At 42.2% G+C, this 18175-nt stretch overlaps 1 protein-coding gene across 2 annotated transcripts in view; it reads right to left on the reverse strand.

The window, feature by feature from the left end:
• Ctps1 (CTP synthase 1) overlaps positions 1–18175 on the reverse strand; it is a 31440-nt gene that overhangs the window by 4916 nt on the left and 8349 nt on the right. For both annotated transcript variants that reach the window (XM_031378502.1, XM_031378503.1), the window contains exons 6-12: positions 15374–15457; positions 14875–14955; positions 10075–10226; positions 8599–8731; positions 3631–3719; positions 2385–2479; positions 1609–1671 (exon numbers count right to left, since the gene is read on the reverse strand). In XM_031378502.1, coding sequence (XP_031234362.1) covers positions 1609–1671; positions 2385–2479; positions 3631–3719; positions 8599–8731; positions 10075–10226; positions 14875–14955; positions 15374–15457 — 697 coding nt within the window. The remainder of the gene's footprint in view (positions 1–1608; positions 1672–2384; positions 2480–3630; positions 3720–8598; positions 8732–10074; positions 10227–14874; positions 14956–15373; positions 15458–18175) is intronic.

Genomic DNA, 18175 nt, shown 5'->3' on the forward strand with positions numbered 1-18175 from the left:
AAAAGGAAAAAGAGAAAACTTCTAACTTTAAAATATAATCATACTGTTTTCCCTTCAGGGAAGAGCACTTTTAAGACAACAGAACAAATACAGGTGAATTTTCTCTACCAAATTTTCAGCTTTCTGGGAAGTCAAGCTACGCAAAGTAGATCAAAATCATCTTATCATGTTTCTTTAATAACAATTCTTACATGAAAGTTTTTAGTTTGTTATAGCTTCTCTAAGATGAGCAAGAGCTGCGCTCTCTACCTTTCCTTCATCCTGAGCATCTAATATGCTGCCATCCTCCGCTCAGTCAGGAATTAACTGTTTGTCACTGTTCTTTGGAGTACCGATGCTGAATCAGGGGCTTACAAATGCCCAGCCCTTCTTTATGTTTAGTTTGAGACAGGGTCTTGTATAGTCAAGGCTGTCAGGAAATTCACTCTGCAGGCAGGTTTATATCTGTGATCCTCCTGCCCCAGTCTCTGAAATGACTGGGAAGTTAACTGACTTCAACAAACAACATTTATTTTATGAAATGTAGTATCTAACCATAAGCAAAGCCACTAGACAAAAAAAAGCAATAGATCAAGCCCCTAGCACTGTCCCCTGCCTGGGCCCAAACCACGACAAGCACATCATCACCACAGGCCCAACTGGGACCCTGTGGAGAGGCAGGAGCTGTGAGAGCGCTCCAGTAATCTCCAGGCTTCCCAGGCTCTCCCACTGCCTAAACCAGACAGCTTTTCCATACCTGCATGGTTGCTTTATTGTATATCAGTCTCAAAAATGGCTCTGAGACACCAGTGACCTATGAATGCGCTCCCATGGTCAATCCAGTTAGAGGTAGACATCACACTATCTAAGCAGTATGGATCTGCTAGGGACTATTTGTTTATACTATTTCTCCTACTTTTTTTTTTTCGAGACAAGGTTTCCCTGTGTACCCCGGCTATCCTGGAACTCAACCCATATACCAGGCTGGCCTTAAACTCATAGAAATTAAAAGCATGCACCAACACCACCTTGCTTCACCTACTTTTATTTTTTTAAAATGTGCATTAATATTTTGCCTGCATGCATGTCTATGTGAGAGTATCAGATATTGGAGTTACAGTTGTGAGCTGCCATATTGGTGCTGGGATTTGAACCTGGGTCCTCTGGAAGAACAGCCCTTAACTACTAAACCATCTCTCCAGCACCTTCAACTACTTTTTTACAACTGTGTAAAGTAGGAATCACTTTGATGCCCATTCTACAGGCAACAGAAGACAGAAAGTTGCCTACAACTACCCACAATTAGTGATAAAGCCAGAACTTGAGCCCAAGTCTATAACTGCACAACCCTTCAGTAGACTAGTGGCTTCTTGCTGGGTAATGTCTGGGTAGTGGTCACTGTGTTCAAAGTGAGGATCTTGAGACAAGAAAGGCAGGATCAGTGGCCAAAGGCTGCTTGCTTGCTTGGTGCTCCCTCAGACAATGTAGAGTGATTCACTGTGAACAAGGTGCCCACTTTACTGAACACTGAGAAGTGCTGAGAAAGCAGGCATCATGCCCACAGCTCCCAACCACCAGCACACAATGCTGTCAGGCCCTCCAGGAATCAGCTGCTAAACATACACTTACCTTGCCATCCCAGCACATTTCTGGAAAATTCTACCACTGCTAGCTGCATTCCTAAGCACACACCTTCCAAGAAAAGGAAAAACACGTCACTCTCTAATGAGGGGGCAGCTCCTGCATTCCCAGCCTGTCAGTGTCTTTGTATCCTAAGTGGAAATCACTGGATGTAACAAACACCCAAAAGTGTTGCCTGTACTGATAAAAACAGGACTATACGTTCATGAAGATTCAGGGTTCTACCAAGCTACTCAGTTAAAACTCTATACTCAGTACCTTAGAATCCAAGTCCCTATTCCTCTCTTAGTGAGTTCTCATTTACAAACTCATCAAGTTGAAAACTGCCTAAATCCGTGGCCAACAGGAAGCATCCAAAAATCACTTGCCCAGTCATTGTCTGGTTTGTTTGCCAAATGGGAACACAAAGCCCAGTCTTACATGTACTGCAAACAGTTACTTCCTACCTGACAGTCCACTTTCTTAAAATTCCTTGTCATCTGCATGTAGTTCTTAAACTTTCCATATTGTGAATCTAAGGGCCAATGAGATGGCTCAGTAGGTAAAGGTGCTTGCCACCAAGCCTGATAACCTAAGTTCAATTCCCGGGACACAAATGATAGAAGGAGAAAACAACTTGGCAAGTTGTCCTCTAACCTCTTCATGCGTGCCATGGCATGGACCTATGCACACACATAAATAAATGTAATTGAATTTCCCCCCGAAAATTCCTTTCCACTCATTCTTCTTTGTCAGAGTGAAGAGAGCACAGCAGAATTCCTTACCCAAAAAAGGCTTCTTCTGTTTCCGAGCCCAGGCAATGGCTTGAATTTTTCCTTCTGTTCCCCGAACACCAAATCCTCCTGGAACCAGCACTCCACTGCAGAGAAAAGACCACAGAACAACTTCCCTTATCAACTAATCCAGCCATATCAAAGAAGTCACTGCCAAGACACCGAGGCCCTGAACTTACTTCCCATCTAGCTCAGCCCCCAGGGACTGGGACTGTAACTAAAAGACTATGGATGCACTTTCTGTGCTTATAAATACAAGGAACTTAATGCAAACAAAGACATGGGCGCCATCACATGAACAGAGAATGGTCTGTAGTGACAATGTTGCTACTGCCCTTTCCCCAAATTCTTGGTTTATACTTCTTCTTTGAGAAGGGTCTTTTAGCATATCCCAGGCTGGCTTCAAACTCACAATCCTCCTGCCTGAGCCCCCTAAGTACCAGACTACGGGTGTGTTCGACATGCAGTCAGTTCACTTTTCTCCCAATTCCAACACTCCTCTTAGATTCTGTAAGGTGTCCTCAGCAGTGTGTCATATGGGCCAAGCATCTAAGCAGGAGCTTTGTTAGTTTTTACTATTTAAAATTAATCCCAGCACTTGGAAAGCAGAAGCAGGCAGATATTTGAGTTTAAGGCCAGACCAGAGTTATGTGTCAGCCAGGGCTAAGCAAAGAAACACAAAAAGAAAATAATAATAATTAAAAAAAAAAAGGAAGCCCCAGGGATGTGGTAGAGCATTTGCCAAGCACATGGCCCTGGATTTGATCCTCAGTGTCTCAAAGTAGTAGTAGTAGTAGTAGTAATAGCAGCAGCTACCAAAAACAATTTGAGACTGAACTAATGGCGACTCATCAAATAACCTGGATGAAAAAAATCTTTAAACCTCATGATAAGACTGCTCTTACAGAGGATCTGAGTTCAAATCCCAACAACCACATGGTGGCTCACAACCATCTGAAATGGGCCCTCCTCTGATGTGTCTGAATACAGCTACAGTATATTCATATACATAATTTTTTTCTTAAAAAAAAAGAGATACATAGCAAGGATCAATATAATGAGACTATGTTTTCCTCATATCTAACTATAATTGTGAGCTGCACTTTCTTTATAACTTAGGCCATTTATTAGGCAGTCTAATCACTAAAAACATTTTTACAGGCAATGACCTCCCTCAGCACTAGAAGCACAGGTCAAGTTCACTGTCACGGGCACCATGGCAGAGAAGGCTACTTACTGAGCACTGCAGAGCTTCTGCCATGCCTCATGGTAGCGCACAGGCTCTTCCTGCAGGGTACTTGGCTCCAGGTCTGTGGAATCGATGTACTAGTGCACAAAGGCAGACAGACAGACAGCAGCTTATGAATCGAAGCATACGCTCGACTTTAAATAACATTATCAATGTTCCATCTCCCTTCATTTCCGTTCTAAAGTGACAACATAATGAAATTCCCCTTTCCAACTATTTAGGCTTTGATTCCAGTTCTACCCATTCCAGAGTATCTAGACCTTCTTACAAGTAAGCCACTGAAGGAGACAAAAATAATACTCTCCCCACGTCACCAGCACTCCACTGGTTGGATTCTTAGCTGGTTTTCATTTTTTTCTATCTGAATCAAAACATGTCTTATGAACAATAAGATAGAAACATTTTAGGGGGGCTGGAGAGATGGCTCAGCAGTTAAGAATATTGACTGTTCTTCCTGAGGTCCTGAGTTCAAATCCCAGCAACCACATGGTGGCTCACAACCATCTGTTATGGGATCTGATGCCCTCTTCTGATGTGTCTTAAGACAAATGCAGTGTACTTAGATATAATAAATAAATAAATCTTTAAAAAATTTTTTTAGGAGTATTTGTCCAGTATACCTTGTTCCAGTTAGTTTTATATCAACTTGGCACAAGCTAGAATCATCAGAGAGGAAGGGACCTCAGTTGAGAAATGCTTTTTTTTTTTAAAGATTTATTTATTATTATATGTAAGTACACTGTAGCTGTCTTCAGACGCACCAGAAGAGGGCGTCAGATTTCATTACGGGTGGTTGTGAGCCACCATATGGTTGCTGGAATTTGAACTCACAACCAACCTTTGGAAGAGCAGTCGGTGCTCTTAACCGCTAGGCCATCTCACCAGCCTTGAGAAATGCTTAGGATCAGTCTGTAGGGCTAGAGACACGGCTCAGCAGTTAAGAGCACTGGCTGCTCTTCTAGAGATCCCGAGTTCAGTTCCAAGCAACTATATGGTGGCTTGCAGCCATCTGTAATGGGATCTGATGCCCTCTTCTGTGTGTTTGAAGACAACTGCAGTGTACTCATACATAAAATAAATAATTCTTAAAAAAAAAAAAAAAAAAAAATCAGGCTGCAGGCAAGCCTGTGAAGCATTCCATGACTGACGTGATTGATGGGAGAAAGCAGAGCCCATTGTGGGTAGTGTTACCCCAAGACTGATTGTCCTGGGTTCTACAGAGAAAAGCAGGATGAGCAAGCCAGTAACAGCACTTTACCATGACCTCTGCATCAACACTACCTTCAGGTTCCTGTCCTGCTTGAGTTCCTGTCCTGGCTTCCTTTGATGACGAACTGTGCTGTGGCAGTGTGAGCTGAATGAACCCTTTCATCCCAAGTTGCTTTGACCATGGTGTCATCACAGCAATAGTGACCTTAACTTAAGACATATCTGTACCACATGAAGACAGAATGCACCTAACCAGTCAAAGACATAATACTACTGTCCCAAAAGACCTTTTCAGCCTAGGGACCACTGGTCCTGGCTTTTCAACCACAGGGCACACTCTGCCACCACAGATTGGCCTTGCCTCTTCTACATACAATTCCATGTCTGTTCTAGAACTCCACGTAAATAGAACCACACAACTAACTATAGTTTTGAGCCTGGCTTCTTTTATTCAGGCTGTCTGATATCCATCCATGCTGCTGCACTATGAGATGTTTCTCTGTGTAGCTGAATCAATTTCTACTACATAAACACATCATACTCTACACACTGATCTGATATAGACATTTAGATTATTTCCAAACTTGAGGTAGTATGCCTGTATCCATTTGTATAAAACCTTTTTTGTATTTTGTTTTTTTAAACAGGGTCTCATATAGCCCACTTGTCTTATGTCAGAATGACCCTGAACTTCTGATCCTTTCCCTACCTCCCAAATGCTGAGATTACAGGCACGATACCACGCCCAGTTTTATGTGGTGCTGGGAACTGAACTCAGCCAACCAAGCTACCTCCTCAGCCCAAACCATTTCCATTTCTGACTAAATACCTGAGTCTGAAAGCATAAGGCCATGCCACTCGACTTTTATATATGACGTATACATATATACTTTATATATATGAAGTATATATATATATATATATACACTTTTTTTTATGTCAGATTGCTCTCTAAGCAGTGCACTTTTAGCATGCCTTCCTGGCAGCAAAGCAAAGGTCCGGTCCTCTTAGCCACCTTATAGGCATGTGCTGCCAGTTCATTTGAATTCATTGACAATTATTTCTGTGAAAATCAAATGCAAAGCATCTCTTCATAAGCAATTTTTTTCTGGGTGGGGGGGGTTTGGGGAGGCGGGTTGAGACATGGTTTCTCTGTGTAGCCCTGGCTGTCCTGGAACTCACTCTGTAGACCAGGCTAGCCTCAAACTCAGAAATCCGCCTGCCTCTGCCTCCCAAGTGCTGGGATTAAAGGCGGTGCACCACCACTGCCCAGCTATCTTCACAGGCATCTTATTTTACAATTTCCTTCCTTCCTTGTCCCTTTCCTTCTTGAGACAGCTCACATATATTCCAAGCTGGATTCAAACTCAAATTGAAGTATGATGTATTGTTTATAATACAGATAGCATAATTATTTATAAGATATGAATATTTTAGCAGTATTTGATTCTAATGCAATGAAGTTAAAAATGACCTTGAAGTTCTGATCCTATCTTGATCTCAATTGTTTAACCTAAAAACTGCTCAGATTTTATGTTTTATTTCTTGTAGCACTCTCTCTTAAAGTCTTTTGACTATTATTATATGAAAGTACACGGTAGCTGTCTTTAGGCACACCAGAAGAGGGCGCAGATCTCATTAGGGATGGTTGTAAGTCACCATGTGGTTGCTGGGATTTGAACTCAGGACCTTCAGAAGAGCAGTCTGTGCTCTTACCTGCTGAGCCATCACATCAGCCCTCTTTCGACTATTTTTAAAATAATGTTCTTTCTGCTACTGTCCCTAATCTCCCCTGTCTAATACCTTGCAGTTATTTCCCAAACCTCAGGGTAAAATCTATGCTGACCCAGCTCACGTCCTCACCACTACCTACAGACCCTCTCCAGTTCTTTCATCCCTAGGCCCTTGGACAATCTCCCTTGCCTGTGCCTTCCCAACCCTTCTCAACCTCCTTAGGCCCTTCCTTGAGAAATCTACCCCTCTCATATTTCTACCAAGGCAGGTGATCCTCTTTCCTAGGTGTTCTCTCTCTGTCTGAGAGCCTCAATATCCCTAAAAAGCCAGGACTTTTTATTCTTCTTTATTCTTCTCTCAACTTCCACTACTGAACACATGGTGGCCACAAGCTAACCTCAAATAGATAAAATAAATCAATTATGGAAAGAACTAACCCCCCGACCCCCAAGAAAAAAGAGTCAAGGTAGCAAACTGGGCTCTTCCATTTCTTAACCCATATACCACGTCACTCTATAGGAACCTATGTGCCAGCACACTCAATCATCATAGAACTATGTGAAGAAACTGGCAGCAAACCTTAACACCAACTGTGGGCACAGCTACATGGGCCCTGGGGTCCAAGCTCCAACTATCCTGTCCTCCATCTGCTGAAAAGCTCCAGCCAGTGCAATAGGAACAAAAGCTCTAAAGGGACTGACCAGCTAACTTCAGGACAATGAATACATCCAGCAGTTACTATATGGCAGACTTAACCTCAGCAGTTCCCAGTAAACCATTAGTTCTTAACCACAGGAAAATGGGCTAACGTTATCCCTTTTACGGGAAACTGAGGCATGAAGTTAAGATATCTAAGGTCACAGAGCACTTGGGCACCAAAGCCAGCACCATAGGCCTAGCCACCTGCTCTGTAGTCTTGTGTCCTTAACCATGACAACTTGCTAGGAGCCTGTACTACTCTCATCAGAGCAGCTACTGGGAAAGGGATCTTAGGCAGTGCCCTCAGTTGTACACTGTACCTATGTCCACCAGGCCCTCCCATTCCACAGGGAATGACACTCACAGCCATGCACTAAGGCCCTTTCATTATTTCTGAAAGATATTCTAGTGTCTTCTTGGAGCCAACAGCCAATATAAACCTTTCTTATCCCTAAAAATGAATGCAGAGCTCCAAAAGCCATAAAGCAAGTAAGCTTGAGTCTTTAAGATGATTCAGTGGGGGCCTCCAAATAAACTTTGTGAACTGAGGCAATGAGATATCAGTAACTACCCTATATTATACCATACTAAGTGCCAAGCATAGATTCAGATATCAGTTCTCTATAGCTGGGCCCCTTGCACCATAACAGCCCCACACCATTTGCAGCCATGGTGGTCCCTCCAAATGGGCCTGATTCATCTTCTCACCCTTATGTGAGGTGTGGCCCATGGAGAATGGCACTATTAGGAAGTGTGGCCTTGTTGAGATAGGTGTGGCCTTGTTGGAGGAAGTGTCACTGCAGGGGTAGATGTTGAGCTCTCCTATGTTTAAGCTCTGCCCAGGGTGGAAGAGAACCTCATCCTGGCTGCCTTCGGGTCAAGATGTAGAATGCTTGGCTCCTCTAGCACCATGTCTGCCTGGATGCTGCCATGATTCCTACCATGGTGACAATGGACTAAGCCTTTACCCTGTAAGCCAACCCCAATTAAATTTGATTTTATATGAGTTGTCTTGGTCATAGTGTCACTTCAGAGCAATAAAACTCAAACTAAGACACACACACACACACACACACACAAAAAGATTAAGAAAAGGCATTAGTCACCAATCCTAACAACCTAGTTTAATCTCTAAAACGGGCGTTGTGGAAGAAAAGTGACTTCTACAAACTGTCTTCTTCATATGTATACCATGGCACATAAACACAGACCCATATATACCTACACCCAAAAAACGTCTTAAATGTTTAAAACAAATACACACACATTGTCTCCATTTACTCCTTGGTTGTACCTACACCCCCACTTCCTTACCTTGATCTCCAACTTGTGGTTAATAGCCAATGCAGAATGCTCTAGAGCTTTAATGACAGAGGCATATGAGTCTGAGAATTTGGTGTATTTGCCCACAAGAGCAATAGAGCACGTCTCCAGCAAGCGATCATATCTAGCAAATAAAGATCAAGACAGTTACTTGTAATGCTCATGCCATCATGAGACTAAAATTACATGAAACAGAAAAGATACCTGGGAAGATGATAACCAGAGAGCATCACCTCAGTACTGTGCACAGAACAATAAAAGGACCCTCAGAGAAACTGGGCAGGCTTTGCTAATTAGAGCTAATGAGATGGCTCAGCGGCTACAAGTGTAAAGATCTGAGCTCTATCCCCAGAACCCACGATGGAAAGAAAAAATAAAAAACAGATCCCCACAAGTTGTCCTCTGACTTCCACATACACACTGTGGCATACACACATTCAAGCACACAGACATAAACAAAATAAATAAAAGTCCCAAAGGGGGAAAGAAAAAAAACCTAAACAAACAGTTCGTAAGAGTTAAGAAATATGATAAGTCAAATTATGGGATAGTCACAATAGAAATGACCACACTCATTAAAAATTTTCATTTTGAAACATAATAACAGACTAACAGTGTTTCATGTTTTATCAAAACAACCATTATAAACTATAGGCTCTTTTTATAGCTACATGCAAATGGACACAAAACATACCACATAAATGGCCAAAAAACAGAAAGTCAAAAACTGCCAGGCGGTGTTGGTGCGCGCCTTTGATCCCAGTACTTGGGAGGCAGAGGCAGGCAGATTTCTGAGTTCGAGGCCAGCCTGGCCTACAGAGTAAATTCTAGGAGAGCCAGACCTATACAGAGAAACCCTGTCTCAAAAATCAAAAAAAAAAAAAAAAAAAAAAAAAAAAAAAAAAAAAAAAAAAAAAAAAAAAGTCAAAAACTGTGAAAGCAGTCATCGCAGACAAGAGAACAACTGCTCTGCTTGCTGTGTATTTACACAGCCACCACAGTGATGTCCCAACTACAGTTGGGTTCACCCTGCTCTACACCATGCAATCTCAAGAGCTTTAGGAGGTGGCAGCAGCCCACACCTGTTCAGCCCTTTCTTCTAGAATGAATGGAATGTTCCCAAACTCAATTTAAATGACAGAAACACAACAGGAGCACTGCAGCCAAAGCCAGCACTCATAGGGGCTCTGGGAATCTGTGTATCCCTCTGCTGGTGGTACTGCTGAACTGTTGAGAGATAGTATTGTAATCTGAACTCTCTCCATGGAGGTTTGAGAAGAGGCCCACCTGGCCAAGCCTCCTCCTCTGTACTGTGACCACATGCTGACTATAAAACCCTTGCTAGCCTTCTGACCCTCTCTTCCTACCAAGCACCTTTTCTATCAGGAGTGCTAACACATTATTACAGCATGATGGAACCCCTGCAGAAGAAGTCATGCATGGCCAACTGCATGTGAGGAGGCAAACCTGTCTGCCATCTCTTTCCATTTCATCAGCATTTTTCGTGACTGTCTCTCAATAGGAAGGTCAAGTCTCCGAAGAAAGTAGTCTACAACCCCTTGCTCTTCTAACAACAAGGGTACCCGGTAGATGGATGAAACATCATGAACACAGATCACCTGTTTAAAAACAAAACAAACAAACAAACAATAAAACCCCCAGTGATTTAATAAGTGCTTAAATAAATACAGGTAACTTTGGTTATATGACCTTGGGGGTGAAGGGACACTTTAATTTGGAACAAAAAAGGTAATTTTCTAGAAATAGATAAACTTTCCACAACTGATTCAAGAATAGAAAATAATTAGTAGCTAGGCTATTATGAACATGGATGCAAAAATCCTTATAAAAGAACTAGATGTGGTGGTACATGCCTGTAATTCCTGCACTCAGGAGGCTAAGCGTAGGCTATCTCATAATACAATGAAAATATGCCCACAGAGGACCTGTTCCTGGACCCACAAATAGATCAGTGGTTCTCAAATTCAGCTGGACAGAAGAACCTCTGAGGGAGTGTGTAAGAATCCTAAGCCTATGCTGCACCCACAACCAATCAAACCCGAGTCTCTGGAGGCAGAGGCTCCCTCCCCACTTACTGCAATGTGCAGTCAAATTTGAAATCCACCACACTGAACCATTTTAAAATGGAATTTGGCTACTCTCCCATTAGGAGACATACAGGACATGATAACAGAAGAAGGTTCACACAGTAGGTAAAGGAAGAAGACCAACAGGAAGTGGAAAACAAATTTAAAAAGGGGGGAGCTTAAATTCAAGCTAGGCAGTGGTCACACACACCTTTAATCCCAGTATAGACACAGGAGGACCTCTGTGAATTCAAAACCAGCCTGATCTATAGAGTGAGTTCTAGGATAGCCAGGGCTACACAGAAACCCTATCTCAAAAAACATAAATAAGTATTTTTAAATAAATAAATACTATCAAAATTCAGGATATAAACTTATGGAAATACTATTTTTTTAAAAAAGTCTATCTTTCTGTACAATGAGTATGTGCCAATAATAAGAGTAACAATGGAACATGCCACATAAGCATATTAAAAAGGAGAAAAATAAAAAGGAGTTTGATCAACTCCATGGATACAAATGATAACAATTCAGAAGATTACAATTCAGAATATATTCATTATAAAAATCCCAGGTAAATTATGATTAGGGAAATTCTAAAAATGGAAAACAGCCTCAGTCTGACATTTGCTATTCCTGTTTACTGTGAAGTTTAGGAAACTAAAAAGAACAAGAAGATGGCCCCAGTCACTATTCAGGTACTGGAGATATCACCCATTACAGTCAGACAAGAAACATAACAGAATTTGAAAAACCAAAAGCAACTGGTACCATATACATGTGTCACTACTGCCTGTGTGTGCCCATAAAAGACAAGGAATTGGGGCTGGAGAGATGGCTCAGCAGTTAAGAGCACTGTCTGCTCTTCCGAATGACCTGAGTTCAAATCCCAGCAACCACATGGTGGCTGGACAACCATCCTTAATGAGATCTGACGCCCTCTTCTGGTACGTCTGAAGACAGCTACAGTATACTCACATATAACAATAAATCCTTAAAAAAAAAAAAGGAATTACAGTTATCTGTGTCTAACTGAATTTTAATAGGATGCTAGACCATGAATCAAAACCAACTCAAGATGTGTCTGGTATAAATGAAAACTTTTGCAAAAATTAAGGAAAATCTTCATGATCATGATTAAGTAGAGTTCCCAAATAGCCAGAAAGTAGCACAACCCACAAAAGAAAACACTGAGCACTTAAAAGCTTTTGTGGGACACTAAGAGTTTAAAAAAGCAGAGTAGAGGCTGAGAAAACATTGTATATCACATACGTGACAAAAAGATCACATTCAAACTAACCTCTTAGAACGGTGCGAAATAATCCAGTGTTTAAAACAGGCAAAGATCTGAGATTCGAATCTGTTATAAGCGAGGGAACACTCATCTCAGTGAATGATAGTGAAGCGTTTTCACAGCTTTTGGGGTTTTTTTCTACATTCTGTTTTTGTTTTTGCTTTGTTTTGGGTGTTCTGGAGCTGGCTTTGTAGACCAGGCTAACCTCAAACTCAGAGATCCACCTGTCTCTGCCTCCCAAATGCTGGGATTAAAGGCGTGCATTACCACGTCCAGAGAATAATTCTTCTGAACGTCAATTCTGCTAAAGAAAGGAATCTCCCCTCTCTTCACTTGTAAAACAGAAATACCTAAAATAAAGTACAAAATAAAGGGCCACTGTGAAAAGTGAAAATCATTCTGTGCCCGGTGGTTTGAGTATAAAACAGAACCTGAGAAGGAGCCCCTGGCTTAGGAGTCATGCAAGGAACCTAACCCCAGCCCCAGATGCCTTCATCCCAAGGCCTGAGTCCTCATGGAAGAAGTCCTTTGTAAAGGTCAAGGAACCTCCCCCTTGCTCCATGCATGCCAATGATCTGAACTGTCCTTTTTACCAATGTTCTTCAAGTTGCACTAAGTGGACTGCTCTCATTTTAAGGCCCCTGCTTTGCTGTTCTCACCAGGTCAGCTGGGCTCTCCCGCTGTCTCCTGACCTCAGTCATGGAGCAAGAAGACAAACTCTACATACTCTCATCTGGAAACTCCTTGCCTGCACCTTTCTTCTGATCTCCCTTCAGGCAACTCTTAGTGCTGTGGTTTCCACATGGTTTGGAGCCTCTCAGGTGCCCATGTGGCTGGAGGGTCAAGCCCAAGGTGGCATAACTGGAAGGTGCTGGGGAACTCTTTCTTTTTGTTGTTGTTTTTTTTTGTTTGTTTGTTTTTTGGTTTTTGGTTTTTTGAGACAGGGTTTCTCTGTGTAGTCCTGGCTGTCCTGGAACTCACTCTGTAGACCAGGCTGGCCTCAAACTCAGAAATCCGCCTGCCTCTGCCTACCAAGTGCTGGGATGGGATTAAAAGCATATGACAGCACCGCCCGGCGATGGGGAACTCTTAAGACCAGACCTAGGAGGTCCTTGAGACATTGGGGATCCTGCCTTTGGAAGGAATTATAACCCTTGAGTTCCCATAAGGAATCTGGTCCCTTAATCTCTCTGCAACTGGAATAGAAAGTTGATCTCTCCAACTCCTGCAGTCTACCAGCAGCCACACAGGTCCTTCCCAGAGTCTGCACTATGTGGTTTAGACTTTCAGTTCCTAAACTATAATAAACCTTTCTTTAATTAGTTGCCTCAGGTATTTTGCAGTTAAGAATGACTGGCTGGGGCTAAAGAGATGGTTCAGCTGTTAAGAACACTGGCTGTTCATCTAAAGGACCTCCATTCAAGTCCCATTAGCCACAAGGTAGCTTGCAACCATCTGCAACTCCTAATTCCAGATCCAGTGCCCTCTTCTGACCTCTACAAGCACCAGGCATGTATACTGCACCAAGATGTACATGCTAACAAAACACTCACACACATAAAATAAATTTTAAAAAAAGAAACTCTTAACACATTGACCAATGCCATAAGCTCTATTTATATCCACTAGTGTTTCCATAAATAAGCACCATACTTAGATATCACAGGATCTATTAACACTGCAACAGACAAAAATATATGGAAACCATAACATCCAGGACACTAGGTTGCAGAAACATAAAATGGATTACTCATGCATATGTATATACATATCAAGGGGCATAAGACAGGTTCATGACCAGCATGTATATCTGAGACATACAAGTAACCCAGAAACGGACGTGATTAGTTCTGAGGGTTAAGGAGAATGTGGCAAAAGCTTTTTATAAGTACTGAGGCAGGCAATCAGGAGGCAGTTTAGCTTGGGACCCAAATTTGGTTTGGAGTTATGTAGCCCTCCCTTTAATAATGCACTTAGCAACCTCATTCCTTCACTTGCACATATTATGCATACACCCCCATCTTCAAACAATGCACCTACCAACCTCAGATTCCCTCAACCGCCAATGTGCACCAAGCTACATGTACTACCATTTCTGAACAACAGTGTAAATTTCCCTGCCAGTGGAAATAACAATCACATTTAGACAGTTTGTAGTCAAGGAAACTCCGAACATATCTGGGTATGAAAAATAAGATTTAATCTGGTCTGAATTGGTTTGGGGTATTATATATGCTTAAATAAGGCAAAACTACATTCTCTAGCAATCTTTTTTGGAGATATCCTATTTACCATTATCACTGTATAATTGGATTTGCACCAGAAGTACAAAAGCAAAGCAATACAGGTGTGTTGGGGGCACACACCTGCAATCTCGGCACTTGAGAAATAAGACTAGATAAGCATAAAGTCAAGGCCAGCAGCCCGAGATAGCTCGATGGTAAGAGAATTTGACTAACATGCACAAGGTTCTGTGATACCAAGAAATAAGGTGAAACCCTAGAGATATTCACCCCCCAAACAGCACAAAGAACAAGGGATGGGAAAAGAGGGGAAGTGTTAAGACCTAGGGGACAGTTTTCTGTCTCTTACCAATGACACAACAAGTCTTGAAAAGTACATCATGGGTCTAGAGAGATGGTTCAGCGGTTAAGAGCACTGACTGCTCTTCCAAAGGTCCTGAGTTCAAATCCCAGCAACCACATAGTGGCTCACAACCATCCGTAATGAGATCTGATGCCCTCTTCTGGGGTGTCTGAAGACAGCTAAAGTGTACTTACATATAATAAATAAATAAATTAAAAAAAAAAAAGAAAAGTACATCATGGTCCAGGCTTTAGGCATATAGAAGTAGAAAGCCATTTCCAGAGCTGAAATTTTACTTACTTGTTCAGGTTCCACGTGGCAAAACATTGATATTTTCTCTTTCACAGATGTGTCAAGAGGATTTGAGCACCTGCACACCACCTAGCAATTAAGAAAACAAGAGACTCTGAGCAGAAAGAAGGGTCAAAGTAGGGCTTTTTCACAACTGAAATTAAAATAGAGATGAAAGTTCTAAGCACAGTGCACATGATCCATAAACACACCACTATCTGTTTTTTTCTCCAAAACTCCTACATCCAAAGGAGAGTATGACAGACAGCCAAGGAGAAAACGAGCAAACTACAGGAGCTAACCGACTGTTTCCTCCTTAATGTTCTCGGGAGGAATGGAGGACAGCAAGAAGCAAGACCCAGGAAGTCCACACAAACTCCAGCCCCACTCAATGCACTATTTTCTCCACCATCAAACACATGCTGACAAATGTCCATCCTGACATACAGGCCAGAGTTTAATTAGAATTGGGAGATGATATCAAAACCAGGGACTTAGGAAATCTTACTAAGTCTGGAGAAAGCCCGAGTCCTCTAAGTTCCCGAACACTGTTCTGGGTAGGTTTTGTCTTCTGTTCCCCTGTTGAACTCGGCTGTTTTATAAAAGGGAAAAAAAAAAGTGGTTCATTTCTCTATGAAAAATTCCTAGCATGACTTTTCTTTAAACCTCTGAAGAATTCAGTTGTACAATTCAGCCTAGATTTTTACTGAAGTTGCACATGCATGTTTTAGAGTTTACTGATTCTATGGGATTTAGTTTAACAAACAGAATTACTTGGTCCTGTCCTCCCACTCTCCAAACCCTCCAAATAATGTCTCTGCTTATATCTATTATTTTAGGCACAACTGAACCAGGGTTCTGCCCACATTCAGGACAAGAGTTGCCATTGAGTTGACCCCCATGTTAACTCAAGTCTTCTGCTGCTTTTCACTGCTACTTCTCAGCTCTTGTCTAAGGCATGCTCTGTTGAGCTCTCTCTGTCCCGGGGCCACGACACCATCCTCTTCAGCCGTGCACACTTGAGTACGTAAAGACTGGTTCAGGTAAGCCATGTGCCATACTTCTGTCTATAGTAAAGTATCTTTATTCTCTTCCCACACTTAAGACAAATCTGCTAGGTTTACAGTTCTCAGACAGGAGGACCCTTTCCTTACAACCAGTGCCTCAGGACCTATCATAGGGGTCTCCTAAGACCATCAGAAAACAGGTATTTACATTACCATTCCTAACAGTAACAAAACTAGTTGCAAAATAACAACAAAATAATTGTATGGTTGGGGTCACTACAACATGAGGAACTGTATTAAGGGCTGCAGCATTAAAAGGTTGAGAAGCACTGCCTCAGAATGTTTTAATGCAGCCGGGCTGTGGTGGTGCACACCTTTAATTCCAGCACTTGGGAGGCAGAGGCAGGCGGATTTCTGAGTTCAAGGCCAGCCTGGTCTACAGAGTGAGTTCCAGGACAGCCAAGGCTATACAGAGAAACACTGTCTCGAACCCCCACCCCCCAAAAAAGAGAATGTTTTAATGCCATGGCTCCACTTTCTTCTGGCTCCCACTTTTGCCATACTAGCTAGTAACCTCAGTGCTGGCCATTTTACACCCAATATATAGTGAGCACTCAATGGGATTTTTCAATCTAGAAACTGTACCTTGAAGTTTCCTTGTTCAGAGCAGTGGTCATACAACTCTGAAACAGTATTTTAGGTTTCAGCCTTGCATCGTGGCTCATGCACATTATCCAAACACTCAGGATGCCAAAAGTTCAAGGCCAGCAGTCTAGACTACACAGTGAGTCCAGGCTACTGAGGTACATTATGACACACGATCTATCTCAAAACTCACTACTTTTGAGCTTTGTGAGTCATATGACTTTTCATATATACTCAACTGTGTTGTTTCAGGATAAAGCAGCCAAGATGACACATTCACAAAGGAATATGGCTCTATTTCCATAGCAAATCAGTAACCCTTGGCCCCCAGCCACTCTGTGACAACCTGCTTCAGGCTACATTTCCCTCTTCATTTCTTTGTTGTAAATTTCCAGGATATCCTGTTATATATAAAACACATCTAGAACAATCCTCTAATGTTCTTTCCTCTTCTCTCCTATTTTCTGTCTCTGCCCTACTTTCTGGGTATTCCTCCAACCTCCCTCCTTCATACTTTCATCTTTGTTTACCCAATTCTTAACTTCAATTCTTGCCTGTCTCATCTTCCCATCTTACCATATCTAGCTCCTGCTGAGCACATGCCGTCACTGGCTGCTGACTCTTAAGCAAACTACAAGTTCCCTATAAGTGACAGGCTGGTGACTGGGGAGCCTTAAGGGTAAGTGTCTTCCCCTAGGCTAGTCATACACGGGCCTCAGATTTCCCATGTGGAGGGGCCCACCCTGGCTCTGAAGACTCTGGAAACCAGTGGGTAGAAGACAGCAGGCATCTCAACAACACAGCATGTTTACTGTCAGCATCACTGCTCTCAACTGTCCATAGTGTCTGCCTGTCAGGAAACCCTCCCCAGGGCTATCTTATGGCAAGAAAGAAACACAGGTGCCTGACTGAGCACATAAACAAATAAGTAAGTAGTTTACCTCTTCTAAAGCAACAGTTACACTGAGCCCTTATTAATATCTACTCCCAGAAAAGCCTGAAAGCCTCCCACTGCCCATCCTGAGCCTCTGGAGAGTCCAAGGGAAAAGGGATGACTTCTCAAAATCTTCTGCCATAAGGCTGCTCCTTCAGCAGCTTTGTGAATTCCTTAATTTATTACCATCAATTCTTCTCCACGCGATCTATCTTTTTTGAATTTCTGTCTTTTTTTTTTTAAAGATTTATTTATTATATGTAAGTACACTGTAGATGACTTCAGACGCACCAGAAGAGGGTGTCAGATCTCATTACGGGTGGTTGTGAGCCACCATGTGGTTGCTGGGATTTGAACTCATGACCTTCTGAAGAGCAGTCGGTGCTCTTCCCCACTGAGCCATCTCACCAGCCCTTGAATTTCTGTCTTAAAAATTATTTTACTTTGATAGATAGTAAAGACAAGCATACAAGTTCAATCTTCCGTCTTTTATTAACTGTCCTGTTTCATTTTTCAAATGTTTTCCATTTAATCTTTCATATCACAGACTGGCAAAGGCTCAAAAGCTACGAGCATGTATGCCTTTCACCCACCAACACACACACCAAACAAGTAAATGTAAGAATGTGATTGTAGGCTGGGCAGTGGTGGTGCACCGCCTTTATTCCCAGCACTTGGGAGGCAGAGGCAGGCGGATTTCTGAGTTCAAGACCAGCCTGGTCTA

This window comes from Mastomys coucha, unplaced genomic scaffold, assembly GCF_008632895.1.
Source record: "Mastomys coucha isolate ucsf_1 unplaced genomic scaffold, UCSF_Mcou_1 pScaffold18, whole genome shotgun sequence".
Classification (NCBI taxonomy): domain Eukaryota; kingdom Metazoa; phylum Chordata; class Mammalia; order Rodentia; family Muridae; genus Mastomys; species Mastomys coucha.